This window comes from Rhopalosiphum padi, chromosome 4 (assembly GCF_020882245.1).
Source record: "Rhopalosiphum padi isolate XX-2018 chromosome 4, ASM2088224v1, whole genome shotgun sequence".
NCBI lineage: Eukaryota > Metazoa > Arthropoda > Insecta > Hemiptera > Aphididae > Rhopalosiphum > Rhopalosiphum padi.
In genome coordinates, this window is record NC_083600.1 from 21,131,563 (window position 1) to 21,159,210 (window position 27,648).

Consider the following 27,648-nt stretch of genomic DNA (forward strand, 5'->3'; position numbering starts at 1 on the left):
TTTTGAAATAATGAATAGTTCATGATAAAAGAATCACTCGAGTGATCTGTATACCTAGTACCTACCTATATCTTTATAGGTATATTAACTTACTACCTACTTAGTACTTACTATATAGGTAATATAGATTATAGACTTAGACTATAGAGTAAAATATATTTTTATTACAACTATGTACATTGTACATTATAATTTATAATATAATTATTTTAGTGTTTTTTTTTTTATGACCAATTGAATACATATTACCAGCAACGGCAGCAACTTGTTAAATGTTTTTATATTATATATTTATTACGCTTGTAAAATTATAATATAATACTATCATTAATTGATAAATAATTAATAATAATAATGTTGTACCTATCTACAAAATAATTATTTTTATACAATTTCTATGTGTATACATGCGGGTCGTATAAATGTGTGTAAGTAATCATTTTTTAATTTTCATAATCAATTAATTTTTTATATTTTTATTAAAATTTTTAAATATATTTTTCTTTTTTTCCCTGTTCTTTTTTACCAATTACTCGAACCAGAAATAAGACGTAGTTTTAATAGTAGTTTTTATTTGACAATAAAGCGATTATTTCAAAACCATTAAATCATTGAGTAATAAGTGTCAGCCCTGGTCAAACAGCTAAATTTGAATTTGTTTTTGGGTCTTGATCATCCATAGCGTATCAACTAGGCGGCAACTTGCGATCTATGAGAATTCAAATATCCCTCACGGAGAAGGATAACTAAATCTATACTACGCGTGCAAAGGCCAAAGACTGCTACGAGTTTAAAATGTTTAAATAGTATTAAACACACGCAGAAGTAATGTACCTAGTCAATAAACTACAAACGTACAGTGTACACTATACATTATTTATAAATTTGCTACCTAGGAACTTCAACATATAAAAAAAAAAATTTAACTAACAAATTTTCTCAGTACACTACCTATGACTATATAATCTAAATTGTATGTGAAATATACTTAGAGTGGATTATTTCGAATTAACAATTTATAATTATTAATGAATTCATACCTGTATAGTTCATGGTGCATGGTGTACATTTTTTTTATACAATTGTTGGTAGGAATGGATGAAGATTCTTACATTTTTTTATAAACGGTAACACTGCGTTATTCGTTGCGTCTATCAAAATATTTTAATATATCACATAGACACACATAAATATATTATCATAAATAATAGATGTAAAATGATTTTACTTATAAAATTACTCAAATAATTCATGATAGTAAATTTGCAACGATTGTAAGTACGTCTTGTGTTCAATTTGCATACTGTATTGCTGCACAGGTACGTCATACAGTTACAGTAGTTGATTGTTGTCTTAACCTGACGGTTAAATGTTTGGTTATATCTGTTAAAAATTAAGTAAATATTAGCTATATTACATATTAAACTTTTGATCATGTTTGTTAAGGTAAAAATGGAAAACGTACAGCAAAGTTCCAATGGGTCTAGTTTCAATGATTACAACGACGTCAATTTGACTATACGGATTCTATTTCATGGCCGAGTATGTTGTATATTTTATATTATATATGTTACTTAAGAATACACTACACATGCACTTGTTGTTTGTGTCTATTAATGTTCCATATTTTCCATAGTTTTATTTTTAATATTAAGTAAATTAATCTATTGTTTAACTTCAAGACAATAATATTATTTATTGGTACTCATTTGTATTTTTATCTCAAAATTTAAGAGATGATAATATTTTATTTGCCATCAAAATAATATGGTATACGACCACCAAGAAAAAATAGATAATGACGTTTTTGTCTTAGGTTTGATAATTGGTAAAAATGTACTAATAAATCATTCAGAACCTAAATGTTTGTATTTGATTTATGTGTATGGCATAGACCAGTGGTTCTCAATCTTTTTATATTTGTTGACCACCCACACAGTTTAAATATTTTTACGGACCACATTACTTAATCTTTTTTTTTTCTTATTCAAAATGTATACATTCGTTTTATATGTATAGAATTGTATTTTATCAAGAATTAAAAAATTACGATAATATAAGTATTTAATGTTAAAAAAAAAAATTCATCATACCATCAATATAATATATGAAACCAGATAATTATAACAAATAGACCAAATAATATTTAATGTTAATAATGATACATTCCAATTTTTTTATAAAGTGAGATTTTCTTCGTGTACCACTTTTAAAGCTTACTGCGTCCTACAGGTTGAGAAGCACTGTCATTGACTTCTGCAATTGTATTATATACCTAGTGTGTTTTTAAGTTCATAAATTATTAATAATTGACAATAGTCCATAATCCTTTATTCATTTTGTTTTTAAATATATTATAAACTGTAAGACATAAACAAATCCAAGCTACATTAATTAACTTATATAATACTTTATTTTTTTAATAACTGTACTTGCTTAAGACATTAGAACAAAAACAATTCTCAATTATGTTTCTAGTTTATAATTAGAAGTAGTATTAGTATTTAATTATATGATTTATAGAGTGTCTTTTGAAGGTGTAGCATACTGTAAATTAAGTGTATGCATTATATTTTTATACATAATATACAATTTTTTTGTTGATAAAATCAATATATTTTATTCTACTTTAGGAAGTCGGAAATGTCATTGGTAAAGGAGGTGAAACTGTAAAAAATATAAGAGACCAGGTAAATAGTTAAATTTGTTCAATCTATTTATATTACTAAAAAATTTAATATTTTTTTAGTCTGGTGCTAGAGTTTTAATCTCTGATGGTTCAACTCCAGAGCGTATTGTTACCATTACTGGAACTACTAATGCAATTTGTAAAGCTACTGAACTTATTGGACTAAAAGTTGAAGAAGTAAGAATTTTTATGAAAATCTAATTTTGAAAATCACTTAATTAACTTTTTTTCAGTTTTTTGAGAGACAAAATGGTGATTGGAATGGCCCAAAAGCACCTTTGACTTTTAAGCTAATTGTACCAGCATCTCAATGTGGTTTCATAATTGGAAAAGGTGGATGTAAAATAAAAGAAATTAGAGAATCAAGTGGAGCTGCCATACAAGTAGCATCAGATATGTTACCCAATTCAACTGAGCGTCTAGTTTCAATTACTGGTACTACGGGCACAATATCTCAATGTGTTTATCAAGTGTGCAATGTACTATTAGATGTAAGAAAATACAGAATATTTATTATAAGTGCCAAGTAAATTGTATAGTTGAAGTATGGTGTTTTGAGGGATGGGGGCACATAAATGATTCTATTCAATTTAGTCAGTTAACCATAATATATTTTTTTTTACAAAATACCAATAGTAAAAATACGAAGACTCATTATTATGATCTAGAAATTAGTTAATGTGTTTTAACTCAAATTTTTTTTTACTTCTTGACTTAAAGTACTTATAAATGGTATTGTGGTGTATAAAAGAATATTTAAGTCAAATTTATATATGTTCCCTTTGAAATTAAAGTTATTGAGACTACTATATTATTATTATATATTGGTGCTCATATTCTCAGTTTTTTTTTACAATAGCTTACTTTTATTGTTCAGTATATTTTAGTTACTAAAATATATTTATATTTTAACATAATTATACAAGTATTTAAAAATGTGTATACATTTTCAGTCTCCGCCACGTAGTGCAACAATACCTTATGATCCTCGCAGTAAAACTTCAGGATTTGCTAGTAGTGCAGTTGGTAATGATGTAAGTTTCCTATTACTAATTAAGATCTATTAATAATGTAATTTTTGTTTAATTATTTTAACGTTATTTTAGTTTGGGAGACAACGCACTAATCCTTTAGCCAGTCTAGCAGCTCTTGGGTTAGGAACTGCATCGACTGGAGGTATTAATCCAGCTGGTATGTAAAAAGAAAATTTTTAATAGTAGTGAGAAAGCTTTGTTTAATAACGATCAGTATTTCTAGCTATTTGTAAGTTATACATTTGGGGGGGGGGATAATTGATAAATTAATAAAACCAAATAAGGTGCCTGGATAATATTTTGAATTATAAATTTGATTAATAAGTCAATTCACTTAATGCAATGTTAGATAAAAATGATTAATCTTAAATAAATTTAATATGTTGTTAATCACCATGAGAATTATTCTTGTTGCTTAATTAGACATTTGATTGACCCTTCCATTTTTATTGACTAAATACACTAATAGGAATTCAAACACCCTACTGAAGACTATTAATATTTTGATATTTTTGTCCATTATTAGTACAATTTAAAATTTTATTGACACTAATAATTTTTTTATTTGTTCTTTGACTGAAGTCTGTTTATATTACTGTTCTTTTTTGTGTGTTTACAATCAATTTATGTATGTGAAGCATTATCTTGATAAAAGTTCAGTTAACACCATTTACATATTTTGTATAGTTAGACACATACTTTAAAAATATTTTTGTATGGTTAAATTAGTATATTATTCTATCATAGGAACTCGAGTTTTAAAATTTAATTATAAATAGTTAAGTAGACTGAGATTTTTTCAATGTAATAACCCAGTTTATCTTGTTCATGATTACTTTTTAAATTAAATTTGATAAATAATTATACTTTTAGCCTTAGCTGCATTAGCTGGAAGTCAGTTGAGAACAGGTAATCGTCAAAACCGAAATGGTGGTGGGGAACATAAAAATCAAAATTCTAATTCAAACACTGAGACAATATCAATGACTGTACCTAATGACTTAATCGGATGTGTCATTGGTAGAAGAGGAAGTAAAATTGCAGAAATTCGGTAAGTAGTAACTAGCATAATATAATTTTCAATGTAAAAATAAATATGTTTTAAAATTGATTAGTATATTTTAATTCTTAAATATATATAATAATATAATATAAAATATTAATCTGTCCAGTTATAATAATTATTTACTGTGAATTTAATTTCCATCGCTTCCATTTTTAAAGTTAATGTTTCTGATATGAAATTATTTGTTCAGTAAATTGTCATTTTAAATGTTTACTCAGTAAAGCTTAAAATAATTATAAAACTAAATAATACTTTATTTTTGATTAAAAAAAAAAATGCTTATTTTAGTAATTAGAATAAACATTTTACTAAGATACTTTTAATCTAGATTCTATAGTTTATATCATTTTAATTAATTTTAATTGTGGTTCCTAATATTTGAAATTAATTGATTTATTTTTATTTTTAAAGTAATAAATAGTAATTATATTATGTGTATGTATTTTATATAGACAAATAAGTGGTGCTTTAGTACATATAGCTAAAGGTGAAGGAACTCATGAAAATGGTGAGAATGAAGATCGTCATATAACAATTACAGGAAACAAAGATTCTATTTCAGTTGCCAAGTACTTAATTGAAATGAGGTACAACTTAATTATTATGCTTAAGAAAATATTTTCGTGGGATCATAGTTGAGAATCCTAGTGTTATCATTAAATCCCTTGTATTGTATTATATGTCCTTTTTTATCACTAATCCCAATTTCTTCTCTAGCGTGGAACTGCAGAAAGCCAATCTTGAGGGGGCAAACTCATCCTCTAGTCCTGACGATGGGTCCAGCTCAACCTTGCCCACTCCTCCGACGGTGGCCGCATCTCCTTTGTCGTCCGCCATCCCATTGGCTCAACTATTTGCCAAGCCGGGTGCCATTAATGCCCTATCCAGCTTATCTGCTCTTGGCGGCCTAACCGACCTCTTGGGAGCCTTATCTGGCGCCAATCAATCCCCTCCGATACAGACCACGGGTGTCCATCGCCCGAAAAATTATTTCCAGAGAAACCGCAGTCCTTCAGGCGAAAAAACCAAAGCAGACAGGACCAAGTTTGCTCCTTACTGAATGCCAATTGATCCAAAATCCGCCAATTATTGCTATTCATACTAATGTTTTATCCTACCCATTTTCATTTCTTTATTTTTAAGTAGTTTTTTTCATTATTTTATAATTTATTTAATTATTCATTAAGAAAACTTCTAATTTTTGAAAGTCTGAAACAATTCTAAAAAAAACATCTCTTTTTTGTTTTTAAAATATTTAACATAATTGATTTTATTTATAGAGTTAAACTTAAAACATTAAAGTTAGAAACAAATCTCTTTCGTGGGTGGAATTATTGCATTTTAAGGTTTTAGTATATTATTTTTATTTAATATATTTTATTGTGTCCAATTTATATTTCACTTTTTAGTTTAGATTGTTTCCAATCACTACTTATAGCCTATATTTTTAGTTCTTACATTATATTTTTTTTTAGATCTTATTGATAATATATCTTGTATTCCTTATTTTATTTCTTAATTTTTAACAAATTAATATGAAATCCAATAAATAAAATCTGCTCTGCTTACATTTGTTGATATAATATTTTTATGATAATAAAATGTAATTATGGGTTCACAAAAATTAATGAATCATTATTTACTACTTCATGTAGTTATAAGATAACGTGTTTATGTTTCGATTTCCTTGTTTTTTGGGGTTTATATTCATTAAAGTATTTACTTTATAATTTTTAAATATGCATGTTTTAATTCTTTTAAATTACAAGTTGGACAGAATTACACATATACATTTGAAAACATATAATTATAATCTTTTTATATTTCAAGTGTCAACACAAGCATTTTGTTATTTGTCTTGGATACAATTAACACATTAGCTGCATATCATATTTAAGTATAGTTGTGATGTTGAATAAATTGGAATTTAAAAAAAAACTCAAACATTGAAAAATTAAAATATCATTAAATAACTTGCACGTACATATGAAATAATACTTGTAGGATAGGATAATAAAAAAACTAGTTATTTAATTACAATACATTAATAACATGGTAGATAATACCAGTTGGCGTCATTCAGAATATGTGAACAATGTTAATTGACATGTTTTGGCATCATCTACTGTGAACATGTTAAAATCCCCAAATTTTTATTCATGAAAATTTTTAATTAATTTAATATTAAGATGAACAGTTGGAATAATATATACTAAGTAGTAACTACTTGTTTAATATTCTATATAGTATCTTATATTGTACATTATTTGTATACAAACAACCATCTTACCTTATGCATGTATAATAATATGCTATATTTTCTGTATCGTACAATATTTTTATGTAAAAGTATAATAACCCACTAATTTATATTGTATCAATTTTCTTTGCTTGAAATGTTGGAAAAAGATTTGTTTTTTTTTAAATAATAATGTCTATTTAATATTATTCTTTTTCTTAATTTTGTGATATTATAACAACTCCCCTTCATCTATACATACTTACACACACACAATATCATACTAGTCTTATAATGTTGAAAATCTTTTACATTATTTATACATGTAACATACTAAATAGTACATTTAAAAGTGTGGTAGATAGCATGTTGAATAAGTACTTGAAACGTGAAAACCCCACATGGTAATGTTTTTCATTAATAACATTAATAATCTTATGATACATGTGTTGAGGCAATCAGTGGTGATTTATGTGAATTTTGGCCCAGTTAACTTTTTAAAAAAATATTAAAGAAATGAGGATATAAAATATTGAAATTATATTAATATATATAATAAAATTTGTTGAAGTTTTGATAAAATAAAAATAATGATAATGTAGTCAATTATGATCCAATGTTAGTTGTTATACATTATATTATATTTATACTGTGATATTGTATTATTACATTAAATCTTACACACATTCATACATATTTATAATCACAATTGCACCAAATAATTATTTAAATTATAAATTGTTATAACACTTATAATAAATAATCAACAATGTACTATTCATATTAGTTGATTAAACTTATTGTTAAGCTTACATCCCAACTAAGCAACTAAAACAACGTTTTTAGAATATCAATAATGATAAATAATGGCATTTTAATTTTTACCTAACTCTTATTTTTAAACTTTAAATGGTGTAGAACCAAAAAATTATTTATTTTTATTTAAAATTATCAAACAATTGTAATTTGGCTAAAAATTAATTTTACACTCTTAGAAAAATTTAATTAAATATTTAAAAGATTTTTAAAAAAGTGTTAAAAATAAAACAAGTAATATATAAAATATATTATACAAATTGTATATAAGAAATAAAATTGTCTTCATTTACTTTGTGATTAAAATTATTTTATTTATATTTAATATATTGCAATCTGAAGATAACTTAAAAAAAAGTGGTAGTATTAATTATCTTAAAAATTATCTTTATTTTTCTGAGTAATCTGCTTTTTGTTTAAATTTAAAACTAATCACCTTATAATATATTTATTATTTTATTTAATTTTAAATTGTTATATTATAATCCTAGTAATACATTTACATTTATAATAAAATAAAATTTAAATTCAAATAATACATTTGTATGTTTTTTTTTTAGTTTTATTATGAAAAAAATGTATCATTTACTTTTAGACTTAAAAAATAATTTGTTTCAATTTTTTCCTTAATCCCACTTTACAGTTTATTTCTATACATCATTTTACTCTTCGGTTATACTCACTACCAAAGTGTAAGCTGCTTTTAATCTTCCACAACATTTGTGCTATCTATTGTATTATCAACTACTTTTACGATTACTATCATAATCCTTATTGATGACTATTTAATATGATCTATAGCTACAAGTAAGCTATTTTTTCCTGAAAAATCCATCAAGATAACAAACTCAATGGGTAATTTATATTTAAATTCTATTCTTAAATAAATTATTGTTTCTAATTTTATTTTTTGAATCTATCATTATTTTCCTTTTTTATTTTACTTATAATGTAATCCACCATTTATAAATTCATTAATTATTAAGCTGTTTTAGAATTACATTTATTTATACTAATCTTATTTGTTTTATCTTTATTTATTTTTAGAAATATTGGTCGAACCGTTGATGTGTTTTGAATGTGAGTATTAATGATAAGTATAAAATATATTTTAAAATTAAGAGGATATATTAGCTCACTATTTGTTTTTCTCAAAATAACAAATCTGCGTTCAGCAGGTTAAGCCCTGCAAAACCAACAATGAGTTATTAGCTTAACTAATAAGTGATTTAACATACTATCAAACTTAAAGTTAAAAACATTTGAACATTGAATTTTTTATAATATTTAAATATATTAGTGTGAATAGTGTGATTTTAAGCTTATACAAAAAAAAGTTTTTCATGCTCAAAATTGAAATGTAAAAAAACCTAAGTATTAATACAGATAATATTCTTTACTGTAAGTTTGATAGTGTATCAAATCACTAAACTAATGATTCTATGTTGGTTCTGCAGGACACAATTTTTTTATGTTTCATATGGTGCAAAGAGAAAAAACAAATAAGGTTATGATTACACATTCAGTTAATGCTAAGTACTAAAGTTATATATTAATGCAGACATTTTATTAATGTTTGTTATTTACTTAATTGATATAATATTAATATAATTCTTTAATTATTATCTGTATATATATTTAATGATTTATTATCAATACTAATATTTTAAAAATAAATAATAAGAAAAAGTTGGTTGATTACAATTGTAAATTATAATCAAAAACAATTAGTTACAAACATTTGATTTTTGAATATTTGTTAATTTCATTTTCTTTTCTACTTCAAAAAAAAAAATAATAATAATATAAAATATAAAATTAGTGTAATGGCTGTTCGAACTGTCTAACCTTTTTACCCACATGTGTTTAGACAGGAGAGAATTTTATTCTATAGTTGGAAATATTGACTAATATTTATAGATTTATCAAAAGTTATATGGTTGAACTATTTATCAGTGAATTAACAAATTAAAATTGTTCATAATGTTGAATATTGTAAAAAGTTGCAAAAGGTGAAGTTGTTATAATAGTATATTGTTATTAAAAATATGTTAGCAAGACTGGACATGAACTAGATTCAACTAAATTCTAAATAGTTAATTAATATTAGGCATTGTTAAAAGTTAATTGTTTTTTATAAAAAAAAATTGAATATTTTATACCTTGTATAATTATAAAAATAATTAAATTATTATTGGACAGATATATTAAAATTCTTTGTATTATTCAATTTAATAAATAATATTTGTTTTTAGGTATCGATATTTGATATATTTTGGTTGATATATTCACTACCTTTAGCCGTCTATTACTAGACGTTAATAGAACTATTTTGAACTGGTCACTTATTTAACACTGACAATCATTTAAGAAGGATGTTGCCATGTATGATTTTTTATATTACCTATTTAGTTATTAAGTCAATTATTATTTAAAAAATATAATATTTATATTGATATAATATATTGTATTATTTTAACTAATAAATCAATTTATTTATAATTCCTTAGGATATTAGAAGACTGCAGAAATTTGCCAACATATGACTTCCATTTATAAATAATTCATTATCTAATTATTAAAAAAGAAGAAAATTTCAGTTATTTAATGAACAACGTGCTTACAAATTGATTTGAACGATTTTTATGAAGTTGTATGCTTACAACATTCTTTAATTCTTGAAATTTTACCAATTATAAAAATGACAACAAATTAAGTATTTGTGTACTTAACTATTTTTAAGGATATTGATGATTTTACTTAATATATATTATTATGTTTTATATTAATCATATTGATTTTGTTTATTTATTCCTCAATCTTATCATATAAAATATTGTATTTTTAGATTCTGAGCAGAGCAATTAATGTATTCATTATTGATTTTACAATGATATATATATATTTTTTTTTTACCTGCCATTAGTCATTACTTTTTGGAGCAATGAAAATGCTTCAATTTTAACTTTGATAATAGGTTAATGGTTGAAGGTAGCAAGTACTTTGGGAGAAAATCAAAAGCTTAAAATTCTCAGTACTTTTCAAAATAACCTGTAAAAATTAAAGAAAAAATAATTTGACAAAATTGATTTTATTTTTTGGTGTAACTGTAATGATATATATAATAAATCATTATTAATTAGATCTAATTTTATATATATTTAAATAATTGACATTTAGCCATTTTAAGATTACAAATTACAAGGCTTGGCATTAACGAATTAAAAGTTAAAATTAAGTTAATTAACTGGTTACATTTTTTTCAAATAAACTGTTAACTTAATAAGTTTTTTTTTTTTTTAATTTTAATGAGTTAACTTCAAGTTAATTTTATTTAAAAATATCTAAATTAAGTTAATTTTCGTCTGAAGAATAATGCAAAAATAATTTAAAATTTTAGGATTTATTTTAGAAAATTAGGTTTTTTGATAGCTGATTGGTACTTAAATGTATCATTTTAAATTTTCATCGTAATTTTCTTGAGCGTATACATAAACTATCTAATAAACAAAATTATATGTCTGGAATTTTCTATTTTTGCAAATTAGAAAATTTTAACTTTAAACTAAATTAAGTTACTTTCTTTTTAAAGTTAACTTTTAACTTAACGAGTTAATGAAAAAAATATGAGTAACTTTTAACTTAATTTAACTTGATTCTTTTCAAAATAACAACTTAACAAATTAAAAAAAAATCGTTAACTTTTCCAACCTTGACAAATTACATACTTTAATATAACATTTTGACATAAACGGTAGTAGTCCATTTTTCGATTTTTATTTTATGGATTGATTCGATAGCAATTTAGGAGTAATATTGACTGTTGAAATAGATTCAGTGAAAAAGTCATTCAGTCCATAGTTATTAAAAGGAAAAAATTAGGTATACTGGCGAAGAAAGATTGTAGTACATACTTTTTTTTTGATCCCCTATAAGAATTACAGAAATGAACTACTACCATTTTTTCCCTGTACCCTTCAAATATTTATGTAAAATTGTAAATCCATGTAATATGTAATAAACTAATAAATAATAATTTTAAGCTGCACCTCATATCCGCATGATAGGGTATTTCATGAGTTCATTGCATTGCTTCACGACTCTCTCAGCTATAAAATATGACAATATATTTATCTTATACAATTTAAGTGATCATGCTCTATCTTTAGCATCTATATTGACATCGTGAAGTAAAAAAAGGTCACACTGCCACTGACTACACCCATGAGTCTTGGGTGGTTACATGTCACATACAAGTAGGTACAATCACAGTACTGTGTATATCAATTTTTCTGTGTAAGACGCATTTTTATATCTATAAATAAATATAATTATATAACTCATAAGTTTAAAAATAATAATTTTTATACGAAATATGTTAATACACATTTAGCCGAAATTCGAATTAAAATAAAATTAACATAACATAATAAAGTGTTGGCGTTATAACATAAATGATAGACGGCGCTTTGTATAGGCAATCTAAAGCCACTGATTTATTACTTTTAAGTATGTTTGAAGACTTCAGGTTAATAGTTCCCAGAATCTATTTTTATTTTTACATACATATATACAGATATATATATATATAAGGGAAAAAAGACTAATAAAACTTCTAAATAGATAATCATATTATATTATGATATATTTTTTTGCTAAAGAAGAGGTTTCTTTTACGAGCATATCGAACATCAAGATCTTAGGCCATTCTGTCGCGATATTTTTATTTTTGTTAATTCAAAATCAAAAATAAACTAAAAAGAAAATAAGTATTGCAAATTCTCTGCACTTTTTTAATCACATAAGTACTAACAATTATCTAGGATCTACTAAAAAATAAACAATTGTGATATTTATAATATTATGTTTTATTATGTTAGTAGTTATAGATATTTGATTTAAAAAAATTAATAACAATATTTTACTACGGATACTTAAACTAAAGCTATAGCCGCTATAGGCTTATAATACTATGATGACTTTCAAAAAAAAAGTCATGCATAATTATATTTAATTTTGATAATAACAGTGTTAATGTTTCAATATCTAAACTTAATATATAATAATAATATATTTATAAAGCTAATAACATTAACAGAAAATAACACTAGAAATAGTGTTAGAAAATAAATATAATTATACTTGATAATTTTAATTAATTAAAATAAAATTTTATACTAGAAAAAGTATAACTTTAATCATTTTAAGCAAAACCAAAATTGCGTTACAATACCTATCATTAAATCTTATAAATTATTGTATAATGTACATATTATAGTATTATACCCACTACATATGAAGCGGCCAAATGGTTGTTACTTGATTGCGGACAATTTCAAAGTCGATCATATCAGAATTTATTTTTAAATGCTCATTATTATAATTTTTTATTATTTATACAAGTATGTTTATTAATAATTATAGATATATACTATATAGGTACTAAACGATAAAAAAAACTATTTTTTGTGGAAAACGATCTTCAAAGGTGAAATATATTTTTAGTAAATCATTGCCGAAAAAAGTTTGATCACCCCTGAACTATATTATATTAAATATTACATGTGTAATATTTATTTCGTGAAAAAAAACACGTTGAATAAAATGTATATTTAAATCTATAAAATAAATGATTGTAACTTGTAGTAAAGTAAGTTCCTACCAATTAACATGACAACACAAATAGTTAACCGTTACAAAATACCTATTTTAAGATTAAAATAGGTGCATAACCCGTTTTATTATATAGGGACATCTGTTATAAACAAATATTTAACATTTAACTATATATTTAGTATTCAATAAATCTTTAAAAAAAAACATCTATATCCACAGACTACATAAAGCTATCATGTACTTATATTTATTACAGATAAAATTCTATTTAAATGATTAAAATAAAAAATAATATATGATATGTTAGTTTAATAATTACTTATTTATTTGCTATGGATAAAAATATTTTTGGAGCACAAAACAATGCTCGAAAATTCTTATGTATAAAGATATATTCTTATAATATATAACATATACCTAGTGTTGATGAATCGCCCTATATTTTATATTATCATGTATTCATATGTAATATATATAGACAATAGATATAATATTATATAGTGTTACATCACCGGTCACCGAACAAGACATTCGTAAATTATACTATTTACTACTTTACTAGCATCGAAATCGCTCAGGAAACTGTACCGTTAAGCCTATAAATGAAAGATATTGACTATAACAATAATAATTACTTACTGTATACATAGTGTACACATAATATTACAATTTGAACCAGTCGGCGCGTTCCAATTATACAATCCGTCTACATAAATATAATTTATATATTATTATTATTATTTATTATATACACCCATATTATTATACATGTTATATATAAACGAATATCTCAATTAAATCACAAACGGCGGCCTCCGTCGTGGTCCATAATACGCACATATATAACAAATGATATGGAGTAAGATGAGTAGGTGTGGATATTAGGTAGTCTTATTAGTTATTATTGTATAAGTTCAACGTGATCACCGAAAACAGACCGTTAACCACACGTACGCGTGATGTGTATATTATTTCGAGAGAAAATGTTATTTTACCCTTTTGATTTTTTTAATTTAGTTATATATTATAAATCTCGCACACGTGTATATTACCACCTATATATGATATATCTATATGCAGTATATATACCATATACGTGTATACATACATAATAAATGCGCCCACTTGTCATGTAAATACAATATCAATAATAACACAACAGCGATGTAATTACCAGCTCGAAGGGCTATTTTTTCAAAACCGCTTTAACATGAAAAAAAAAACAGGAAAGATAAAGAAGAAGAATAATAGTAATAAAAATACATACATATTTCTCACCAACGACGACAGCTAGGACGCACTCGGCGATGATGGCGGCGGCGTTCTAAAACCAGTTGACCAAAGTACATCTCCGTATACCTAAATTTAATGGATAGGTACCTAATTCAAAAAAATGATGAAAATGATTTCATTTTGGGGTACCTACCTACCGCACTCTCCTCAAAGAATGTAAATTTACCATTAACCAAACCAGTCTTGGTCGTTATTAGTTTTTTGTACTTCTATTTTCTATCCTCTTGGGTTATTTTTTATCCTATTATTAAAACAACAGTAATTTATATAATATATTATACGCGGTATGTCTATATATATATATGTGTGTGTGTGTGTCTGTGTGTGTGTGTGTGCGTAGGTGCGTGTGTGTATACACGCACTGTGCATCTACAGGTGCAGGTCGAGCCGTCAACATATAATTCGTAGGGTTAGGCTTTATAGTGGTATACATTATAGGTGCCGACCAGCGTAATAATATTATGCATGACCCGACAGTAATGATATACACGTATAATACCAAATGTATATGCCTAGCTACTAGGTAGATATATACCGGTCATTCGATTATAATATTATTGTTGTTTTATAAACATTATTATTTTTGTTATTATAAATTATTAAAAGTATTTATATTGTTGTCGTTATTATACGTGTATGCATAGGCGTAGGGTGATCAATATATCGGGGGGGCTGCAAAAATAATAATACTTAATAAGAAAAAAAAAACACTAAACTAAATGAAAATAAGACATTTATTTGTTTTCAACTATAATTCTGGGGGGGCTAATATTCGCACTGGGGGGCTAAGCCCCCCCAAGCCCCCCCCCCCCCTAGATACGCCTATGCGTGTATGCAAAATATGTGCACGCGTGTCGTATTATCCTAATGAAGATCAGAACGCAGAAAACTAAAAAAAATAACTACAAGCAACAAAAGTATAAGAAATCAGAAATGTTACATATTATTATACTGATATGGTTAGCGAATCATCGAGCGTTTCACGGTCAGCGTTCCTATGGTATTATATAAAATGTATACTCGTATAATCAATTAAATAGTAATCCTACGATCTTGAATGTTGAATAATACTATTAAAAAGTAAATTCATTTTGGACGAATAAAGATACTTAAGAAAGTAATATCCAATATAAATTATTTATAGTTTAAAATTACTATGGACACCATAAATTAAATGACAAATATGAAAATATTAAAAAAAAAAAATTGAAAGTCCAATCCTAAATAGGTATATTTTTTTTGTGTTATATTATATATATATTTGTATCTACATGGATTAAAAAAATATCGCTGTTTAAGAAACGCTTTTCAAAAAAATCTAGAGTTAAATTATTATATTTTAATATAAGTACTTGTTACATTAGTCATTGCTATCAATGGTTTTGTATAATATCGTAATCCGACTATCCGAGTACGTGATAAATAATTTGGTTTTATCCTTTTGATAATATATCATATTTTATAATATGGGCAATAAATGTTTAAAATATTTAAATCATTTGATTAAAATATTTTTTATTCTATAAAATCGCTAAATTATTAAGATTCCAATCTACTATACATATTACGCAGGTACTTATTTTTCATTTATATGTAACCGATCCTATATAATATGGTGGTGGGTCTTTCGTGTTTTTCAACTTTCATTATGATAATGTTTTTAGTAAACTGCGTGCAGTCGTTTTTAATTTATTGTACAATAATTTTTTATTATTATAAAATTTATTCATAAGACATAAAAACCAATGAACGATTATCCTATAATGATATCTGTATATCTGTTTATTTATATAATATAATATAGTTTATGCAAATATGAAATGTTTATTTCCTCTCGAGTACAATACTGCGATGATACAAAAAATAGTAACGATAGCATGGTTATTAAAAGTGTTTTGTTTAAACGGTATATTACAATTCATAATATTTTATTTATAGTTTAATTTTTGTTCGGATTTGATTGTTTTCAAATATCAGTATAATGGTATATACTATTAATGTGGTAGGTACCTAACGTAATATTATATTTAAAAATAGGTATACAATACAGTACACTTAAATACTTAATACTTTAACAGTACGCATCATCAGTATTCAAAAATGTTTATATATTAGATATATATACTTATTTTGCAATACATTTTTATCTAGAAACTTTGGGTTTTGATTTTGTTTACGTTGTCATAAATGTGGTTGCTCTATTTGACAAATGTGTGGCACGAAGGCACTTTATCGAAGGCCTGGGATACATGTAAATAAATTAAAAATTATTTATTTACTCAGTAGCTTAATTATTCGTTAGGATAAACTACTGACAACCATTGAGCTATTTTAATAAATCTTTTCTTTTTCATTTTTGTACAATGTACTTACCTTTTTAATGTTCTAATTACAGTGTATTGTACTTGTCTTACTCACGAAAAAAGTAAACAGTTTCATGCATGCAGATCGGCGGCGGTAGCGACCGATGTTGACCAACGCCAACGTAAAACGATGTTGATATGTTAATTGAGTAGGGTCTTTTGAGTAGGCGTTTTTATCGGGACTCGATTTATTTCTCTCGTGGATCATAGTTCAGGATTTAACGAACTGCATAAAGTATTGTCAATAAATATATATGAACATAAAATCTATGATCGTCGTTCAACATTCGGCCCCTTTAAACAATACAATTTAATATATTACGTTTTTGTACTATTATTATTTAACTATTTTCATTTAGAAGATGTAAACGATTATTTTACATTAATTTTGATTTGTCCTAATGATACCCATGTTTAACAATTATTATCTAAGTTAGGTATACTGTGTCCTGTGTCATCACTGACGTCCTACAACAAACAATTTCTTTAATTTTAAAAATTTACATTGGTAACAGAAATAGTGTATTTATTACAAACGAAGATTACAAAATATTCAAAAACAGCTACGTCCATCATCGTTATTTAATATTTTTTTATTTTCTATACTTACAAAATAAATGTATATTACACAAGAGGTGTTCCCGCCGCATTATTCTTATTTTTTTCTAAATCATCTTTATCATTTTTTTTATAGCTTTTACACTATACTGAATTAACTTTAAAAAGAAGCTGTTTTTAACACACGCACACATACATACATGCATTATTAGATTCTTCGAGGAGTTCCTGTAAAAAAAATAAAAAAATAGTTATTAAACAATTCAGGAATGCGGTAGAACCACAAAGTTAGTTCAGACGAAATGCGCGTGTACTTATACGCATATATGACCAAGACAAGGGGAAATGGGAGAAAATAAACGTACCCTTATTATAGGTAAATATATATCTATATATATAATATATGTATTATATAGGTAACACTGCAGTTCGTCGATCTCGTTTTAATTCCTGTTTCCACTGAAGTAGATAATTATTATCCGCTTCGGGTTCGTGTTTGATGCACCGACACCGCACATCTCCTCCTTGTATCTCTCATAACCCTCGTAACCCTCGTCTTCTTATCCTACGGGTGCACTAGGCAGTGGGACTACCACTACCTTTTTATCCGTGCCTATATAAATAGGGTTGGTAGCGTCCAAAACGAGTCTTTGGTAGTTTGGTCACAATTCACGTCATGTATTTCAACGCCGAACACGTCGCCCCCACGGTACGTAGATTTTCATATTTATAGTATACATAATGCATATTATGTGGATATTAAAATATTATTTTGACATGTATAATGTTATAAATGTGTATTTTTTATGCACCACTAATACACCGTGTGTTGAGATATGATATTTTAAAATTGTTTGCGTATAGTTACTTTAATAAACATAAAATATTTATAATTATAAAACGACACACGTTAAAAGTTTTGTTATATATTATAATATATCCTATAAAGCCATATAATACTAATTCTATTATGTATGTATTTTTCGTTACACAGGCGGTCCTTATCCTAATCCTGTGCGTCTTAAGTACGGATCAAACGCTGTTTTCCCGAAAAAAATCAACTACTCCAGCTTCGCCTTTGGATAATGTTGCACTTCAATCAGGGTAAGTGACTGTTTTTTTATTTTTTTTTTTTTTAATTATTAACCTAACTTAACATAGAAAATAAATTAATATATTGTAATAAAAATTATGTTCGAAAATAACATATTTATCACATGTACCTAAAAATTATAAAATTTAAAAATCTGAATTTTAATGCTATACCTACTAATCTTCTGCAGTAAGTAAAAATAAATACGAAAATTTTTAAAATTTTAATCAAGATACTTATAAAGTCAAATTATAAAATATTAAAATATAGTATAGCAGCAGTATAACTTGCATATAGGTACTCGACACTCGTTCTTTATAAAATATAGTATTTGGTAGTAGACATGCACCGGTAATAATTATTTTAATCGTAAAGATCGTATAATTGTACATTTTCATTGGTTAATTCAATATATTATACCTACAGGCCAGTTCCACAAAAAGAAACATCACATTGGTGGCAATTGAAGCGTAAGCCGGCCGAATCTAGTGAAAATTCTGTACCAAATCAAGTAGCTGTGGCAGTACCTGTACCAATACATCAAAAGGTAATAATCATAATATTTGTTTGTTTTTTTAAATAATTTAAGTTAAAAGTAAAGACAATATTGAAATAAAATTAGTCACAAATTTGTTCAAAATTTAATAGCATATTAAAGCCAAGTCTGTCTGTAATTTGTATAATTAATTCAAGAAACTTTTAAAAGTTTAACCGTGTTTGAACAGTTTTAAAATACTTTTCATGGTTTAATTTATTTATCTTTTCATTTTACTACAATTCAAAACCTCGATTTATTATGTTTATCCGATACACCAATGGGCTACAGCCTACATATTATGAAATAAAAATACATAACATTTTATGTATTTTTTTACTATAGATAGTATTTTCTAGATATTTTTAATTCTATTTAATGATTAATTAAAAATATAAGATAAAGCGGATTAGTACTTAACAATTTAAAATAGGTTTATTAACTAAAACAGATTAGACAGAAGCAATTTTGGGTCACCCTATGTTTAGTAAATAAGACTAGGTAAAAATAATATTTATTTATCGATTATCAATATTTATAATTTACACCGTTGTAATTTCTTCTTATTATTATTCGATAAAGTTCCTTATGTATTTGGCTTGACAGTCTAATATATGATTATACATAATTTACTTGGCATTTATTCGTGTTCTAAGTAGTTGTACCCACCACGTGACGAGTGAATTTACATTTGATTTAAATGGATCAAGTCATCGAATAAGTTGTTAAAATGTTTTGTCGTTCATTAATTAAGCATGTAATTTAATTCAATTTTAATTTTGATCAGTCGTGCATGTTAATCACACGCGTGCATAGCGTGAAACTTACTGCCGACTATTAATTACGTTCTGAGTAATGTGCTGCTAATATGCGAATTACACATCGCGTATAAGCGCAATACGTGTACAATGTGTACATACTACATAGATGTTAGTAAACTAAACATTATAGTATAGCTAGTTGAAATCTTAAACTGCCAATTAAGGAACTTTAAAGTTAAAAAGAGATTTAAATAGTTTAAATTGTACATGTTATACAATTATTATACTGTTATAATTTTTTAATCATGCATCGTAATTATTGTCGACGTTTGTATTAGTGATCCATAATATAATAATTATTGTTCATTCTTAGATATTTTTTAGCCGATAAAAACTGCAAAATTATTTTTAAGTCTATACTAGTTTGATAAATAATACGGTATAGCAAAACGAAAATATTATGATCAATACAATATTTAAATATTAAATGTAGTTTTTATAATATGTTTTATTAGTTGCTTTTATAATTTTTTTATTTTATAATTAATTTTAATAATAATATTTATCTTGCAACGATAATAATCAACACATTGTAAAATACTGTAGTAGTCTTTAAAAGTTAAACTTGTTCTAAAGGAAGCCGTTCTAATCAATTAATTAAATAAATAAGTTAAAAACCAAATACAAATCCTAAAAATATATCGATCGATGTATTATGTAAGAGTTATATATATATATATATATTATATAATATATAAGCTAATATCGAAAGATCAATTATCAGTAAAACAGGATGTTATATTTCATTTCTTCTGTCTTAAAAATCAATTAAAAATTGAAGTACTTTCAAAGTACTACTTTGTAAAAAATTCGTTATCAATAATATGAAAAATAATGTCATATATTTTATAATTATTTTTAACAACAATGACAATTTATACCTATAGGTTATATGAGGTTATATGAAATAGTGTAATAAATATTAATATAATACATATTATATTACGTACTACGTAGATATAAATTCACCATTCAAATACTTAAAAAATAATTATTTAACCTTTGAGAAAAGCAGATAGGGAGAACTAGCAAAATATTATGTGACTAGGATTTCACGTTATAAAATAAATATAAAATAGAATCATAAAAATCATAAACTTATATGATACATGACCATTTTTTTTCAAGGAAAATCAAGATCATCCGAATAAACAGTATAATATGCCGAGAAAGAGACTCATCGTTAAATCAATTTTACACCATAGAATTGACTATCAGTGTGAAATTGATTTAATTGACAAGGAGTTAAATTCAGATAATGATTACAAATTAATTATGGTATATGAAGATAATCACACTAAATTTGTAATTAATCGGCCTTTACGATGTAAGCGTGCTGATAATTTTTTTCCAAATTTTTTGTATTTAGATTATTGAGAATACGATATAATTAATAATTATTAATACATTTCATATATCTAAGTATCTAGCTATTCTAGGCTGGTAGAAGTAATCTGCATAGGTAAAAGATCGAATAAAATACCGTTTTAAGCTTTAAAAATCTTAAGTGTATATCTTAGGTTCAACTAGTTAACCTCGGGTTTACCGGCAATCAGACTGACCTGATTGTCCTGATTATGGGTAGGAAATCATTTTAATTTAAAACATTTAAGATTCGAAGAACGACACTCAAAAAATAATTCAAAATATTCTTTTTTATCTAGTTTTCCTATTTAATTATATTATTATCACCATTATTCATCAAATGAGTTATTTACACGCGTATAGTATTATATTGTCAAATTATAGATGCACGCTTTAAAATCATATTTTTTACGTTTCATTTAAATGAAAATGTCGTCGTGTAAACGCATTTCGAAAATCTCGCTGGCCATTCAATATTTATTGGTCGTCTGTGTTCTTATACGTGCGCAGAGCACACCCTACACGTCATATGATATTATAGTGATGTTGCTGCCATCGTCGTCTCACCTGTCGGGGCGCCGCGCTTCATACGTGTTTTCGTGTGTACCTGTATGTAACAAGCTCGATACGTGAACGCCGTGGGTACGTACACGGCAGTTTATCGAGTTCGAGGATCGCGAACGGAAAAAACAGACAACGGAATGAAAAAGCTGAAAGAGGTTTTCTATAATGCGCCTATTATATTATACGCGTACCTATATTGTATACATATATATTCATGCATAGGTAATTTTTTTTACTCCCGTATACCTTACTTTTATATATATACGTATTATCTTAAACCGTTTCCGAAACCCCCGCGTGTGCGGCGTGCATATTATAATATGTGTGTGTGCGTCGTTGTGTCCGTTCGGCGTTCGTGATCGAAGAAAGTGACACCGAAGGTCAAACCCTGAGCTCAGATGCTTATGAGTTTGAACGACGAGAGAGAGAAATCGACGAGCACGACCGGCGGCGAGCCGTATGACATGTACACGGTATAATATCTTCTCGTCCGTGCAGGTACACTAGCTGCGATATTATATATACCTTACTTGCTTATACCTATCTATCTGTATCTGCGTATAATGCCTCTATATACGCGTATATTATTTTCAACGCCGATAGCGCGCGCGGATGTGCCGATTGTAACCGTGAGATTTATAGTCGTAAGAATAGGTACAAAGCGACGAGGGGTTTTTCGCCAACGGTATGTTTATCGTCACAGACACACATACGCGCGCACACGTTTGTATTCGTCATAAATCTACTGGTTTTTGCTCGTTTGCGCCAATAGCAAGTGCATATTGTTTCGGATGCTGTGCGTTCGTGTACGCGCGAGTGTCCTCGTTTTCAGGGATGTGATTTGTCATTAAACTGTCACCTCTTGTAAAAAAAAAATCGTCAACGTACCTATCATAATAATTGAATGGCGGTAAACGATAAAATATATAGTATCTGCAGTATTATTTATTTACTTACAGAAACACAAATCATTACAATATTCGGGGAGCGGTTAAAAGTCTTTTAAATATTAATGTAAAACGCGAAGTCGCTCAACAGATGATATAGGTAGGTACGTACTCGACATCGGACTAAAACAGGCTACGTATTAATACGTTTTTAGTTTGTACGTTTCGAATTCCCCTCAATAAATAATAATTATAGCGTCGACCAATATAATAAGCGCGAACGTTTTCTTCACGAATGAATCCTTGCCATCCGAATGGTATTCCATATGATATTTCCGAGTATATAAAAATTAATTTAGTTTAGTAACTATTTGTAAATCATTCGCAGTCAATGTGTTGGAACACGAAAGTTATATAAAATAGCAATGTTTATACATTTTTCGAGTCATTTATCAAAATATTTTATTTTGATTTATATTAACATATAGCTCATTTCGTGTACATTAAATATGGGTAGGTAAATGTATTTTACACTTTAAAAAACCAGCAATGGTTCTTATTTATCGATTTTCTTTTTGTTACTCATCATAAAATAAATTATGCCTGCAGCATATTATTTATAAATGATTAATATTATGTATACCCGTCTATGAGCGTTTGAGTCATAGGAGGGGGGTATAATAAATCATTAAATCATCAGGAACGCTAATTTTGATTGTCTAATGTCTATATACATATAGACTATATCATTCGCATTTTTTTTCCGACTCAAGCACAATATGCAAATAATTTATTCTACAATTTACTAGAGAGTCGTTTAGACACATGAAATCTTAAACAAAAAATGATATGAAGTTATCAAATATAGTGTACTACCTACGTAAACATCGAATTTTCAACACAGCGGCTTCATCTATCTTCACGGGCAAACCTTACACATACTTATATTTGTATGCTAAACAAATTGTCTAACTATGTGTTTAGTTTTTATTCCTGTACAATCAAAAAAGAATTCCTCCCATACATGCGTGACATTACTGTAACGACGTCGACTAGTCGTTGTCGTAATATATCCACTTGTTACTACATTACATTTTACGAGATCTTGACAATTCTCATCGTATCTATACAATGTATACGTATATCGAAGCACACTTAGTCGCGTTATGACTGTCGTAAATTGATACACTCGCTGCAGCATCCTCGGGGTATATATTATAGCGGCATTGCGCGTTTCGTAATATTATATATATACTATTTATAGGTAAGCACTGGTACATATCAATATATTATCGAGTTTTCCCTCCAGAATTTCACATCATATATCCGTTCGTATAACAGCCGTATACTATAACTCGAGTGTATAATTTACCTGTACGCTGTATGAACGGGTTATATACGCGGCAATGCACCGGTAATGGATTCAGTAGACCGAAATATATTTATGGGTTTCTGTAATATTAGTATATAAATATATACGTGTCATTTGTGTATGTGTATGTAGTGTATGTGTATACTGTATACATTGTGATTATTATATTATTATACTGTCCGTCATTCCACTTGTATACAATAGTCGTTTGCGCGGGATTTTTTCAAGTCCATTACAATTCTTCCCTTGCCCCCCTCAAAAAAAAAATAATAATAATAATAACCGTCAATGCAAGAACCTTGGCTTTCTTGAATTTACATTTTTTTTATCGTATTACGCAAGCACATCGTTTGTACGCAACTACACTTAAAAACAATAATTTACATGGGCGTGTGCTTACCTTTGCGCGACGGTCTGCGATGGACAGCTATCTCTTTACTATCGTCCGTTAAAATCGCCGCTACCAAGCGATTCCACCGATTGATTCCATAAGGTCCACTATTATTGTATTTATGACCGGATTGGATATTTATTTTTCTCCGAACAACACCTGCAATCTCCGTCTGTAAACTTCTATTTATTTTTTATTTACCTATTTTTTTACAATTTTTTTCCAATGATACTGAAAAACCGTGAGCTTCTTAAAGAAAGTGTGATTTCTATAGTTGTACAAAGTACGCACTTATATACGAATGCTATATTATGGATATTGTAATATGTACCTATGTGTGCGTTTAATAGGTATTGTCAGAAGTATACGAGTATGTAAATAGTCATGTTACTATACTAGCCATTTTCACTTTTTCCCCGTTAATTGTTTTTATATTTATAAATCGTTATTATTTAAACTATTGCGGTACTTTCTGTTTATAAAGAATGTAATATTATAAACCGTTTAAGGTTTTGTTTTTTTTGTTGTTTAATTATTTCAAATAATTTATTTGCATTACAAATAAGTAAAAAAAAATAGGTAAAAGAGGTACTTTTCTTGGAAGTTCACGGTACCATATTTATACAAAAGTTTAATTGCGTGACCTGCCTTAATATTACTATTGTTAACTGAGGTATATATTATAAAGAATATCTTTAGTTTATTGTACAAATGTTTTTTTTTCAGTTGCAATCTATCTTTGAAACTCATTTTAGCTCTGACGTGAAATGGGTACCGTGCCTGTGTCCAGTACGTAAGGGTGAACATTTACAACAGCATCAACAACAACAACCACAACAACAGCAGCAGCCTCAACCACAACAACGACCACAACCACAACACCACCAACCACAACAATCACAACAGCAATACGGGCCTTCAACTCAGGCGCCATCCGACCTCTCCAACAATGACGTACCGCGTTTTATTTTCTCAAACTACCCAATTGAGAATTGAGAAAATAATTTTCTTATTGTAACTTGATCATTTAATTTATTTTAATTGAAGCATTAAATTATTTATTTATTCACTTTAATGATTTTTTTGATTTTTTACTTGTTATAAATATGTTTCACAATCTGTTAGCGAAAGTGTTATACCTATTTAGGTTATACCTATTATAATTACCTATACATTAAGAATCCTTCCATTGATGGTATTTCATGACATGCTGGTGTATTTATTTTAATCGAATAAGATGTCATGGCATTATTTTTTATTCAGCTGTTTTCTGGCGTCACTGGAATGATAATACTTGTAAGAACAGAATGTTCGAAAATTAGAGGATTTCAACGGCTGTGGAGACATTTTTAGAAGGTTATATCTACATTTTGTACATTTTAAATTGAGATTATCGTTTTTAATAACAAGAATCACTATACATACATTAGTTTTCATCACTAATTTCCTTTTAAATTAAAATATTATTAAAAAATATTGTTAATAATATTATCGTAGAAGGGTGATTAAAATTTTAAAAAATAGGTACTAAAAAAATAAATAATAAAGGTAAAGTATGAAATATGATCACAATATTATACTTTCAAGATCATTTGTTTCTTATATAATAATATTGTATAGAACTTATTAGATTTTGAAATTATCTTTATCAATATGGTACAAGTTTCAGTAAATGATTTGTGAATAAAAGATGAAAAGCCTCAAGGACTATATTTCGCAAAAAATATAAAACATTTAATTCCATCTTTTCTGCTATTATTTTGAAGTGTGGTACATAAATATTTTCTCGGTATTATGTGCATACTGCATACATTTATAAGATATTATAGTTGTGTTTACGCGACTACTCGAGAAATGGAAATAATATAGTACTTATATTATTTATATTATACAGTAGTTGTCAACCTTAAAAAAATTAATAACATATAATATATATAGATACTTACATACTTACTAGATGTCTAGATAGTAGTTATCTATTTAATACACTATACGTCTATACACTTAATAAATTAATAACATTATTCAAACAGCCGATCAAACGTTTTGGGGAATGTTGCAGACAATAATAGACGTGTATTTTTTTGGCTATATAATAAATTATAATAGATAGGTATACGTAAATAGGTCCTACTGAAAACAAAATAAAATCGTGACTCGTTTGGGGAATATTTACGTATTTTTCAGTTCCGGTATAGGTACGCATCAAATAACGTACACACTACAGTACTACATTATTTATATATATAATGTTTGTGTTCATTTACGAACAGATACTTGTAGATAAAAATGTGTATACCTTGCTCGGGCGTTATGATCGTATTAATCGACCATATACCAACTATTTTTTTTTTTTTATTAACCAATTATTACACACTGATATAATGTAATGTGTGTACACGTATACTCACATACATTATACGCGTATAAATTCAGTGTTTCGGGCGACGAGATCGAAATTATGGCGTCGTAAAAAGTAATTGAAGGATTAAAAAAACCGACGACGACATCGACAACAACAAAAAAAATAATAAAAATATAGGTACCGTCGTTCGCGCGTCCAAAGCAATAAATCTCCGCTGTGCGTACGGCGCGTATCGCGGAGAAAGATAACATGGGTATACCGGAAAGACGTTTATGTATGAAAAAATATAAAATATATATGAAATAAAAATACAATCGTTTACGCGCGCACATCTCTCCCGGGGAACAGCGAAAGCGGTGCGGTGCCGGTGTCGGCCGCGCTCCGGGCGACAGGCACGCCAATTAATAATATAATAAAATATTAAACATTATTATATTAATGTACATGTGTATATAAACTATTATGCGGAGGTACGAGAATCCAAAAACTCGGAGAAACGACAATCGACGTGTGCGCGCGCGCGTCAGAGCGAAAAAGAAAATACCCGTAACGATAATGATAGAATACCAACCGACGCGCGA

General features: G+C 26.9%; 2 protein-coding genes across 3 annotated transcripts; both read left to right on the forward strand.

Moving 5' to 3' along the window:
- Nucleotides 1–1,167: 1,167 nt before the first annotated feature.
- Nucleotides 1,168–10,633, forward strand: LOC132928645 (poly(rC)-binding protein 3-like). Of its 2 annotated transcripts, XM_060993456.1 has the most exons (13): nt 1,168–1,319; nt 1,447–1,542; nt 2,634–2,690; nt 2,750–2,866; nt 2,923–3,180; nt 3,643–3,723; nt 3,796–3,880; nt 4,597–4,774; nt 5,242–5,376; nt 5,507–8,699; nt 8,892–8,924; nt 10,100–10,229; nt 10,355–10,633. In XM_060993456.1, the coding sequence occupies exons 2-10, from the start codon at nt 1,453–1,455 to the stop codon at nt 5,847–5,849; spliced, it is 1,344 nt and encodes a 447-aa protein (XP_060849439.1). In that variant the 5' UTR covers nt 1,168–1,319; nt 1,447–1,452; the 3' UTR covers nt 5,850–8,699; nt 8,892–8,924; nt 10,100–10,229; nt 10,355–10,633. The 2 variants fall into 2 exon arrangements, with proteins under 2 accessions (XP_060849439.1, XP_060849440.1); XM_060993457.1 differs by lacking the exon at nt 5,507–8,699.
- Nucleotides 10,634–18,232: 7,599 nt separating this feature from the next.
- LOC132930305 (activating signal cointegrator 1 complex subunit 2 homolog) lies at nt 18,233–25,777 on the forward strand. Its single transcript, XM_060996096.1, has 4 exons — nt 18,233–18,383; nt 18,669–18,778; nt 19,194–19,314; nt 25,429–25,777. The coding sequence occupies exons 1-4, from the start codon at nt 18,351–18,353 to the stop codon at nt 25,696–25,698; spliced, it is 534 nt and encodes a 177-aa protein (XP_060852079.1). The 5' UTR covers nt 18,233–18,350; the 3' UTR covers nt 25,699–25,777.
- Nucleotides 25,778–27,648: the final 1,871 nt, after the last annotated feature.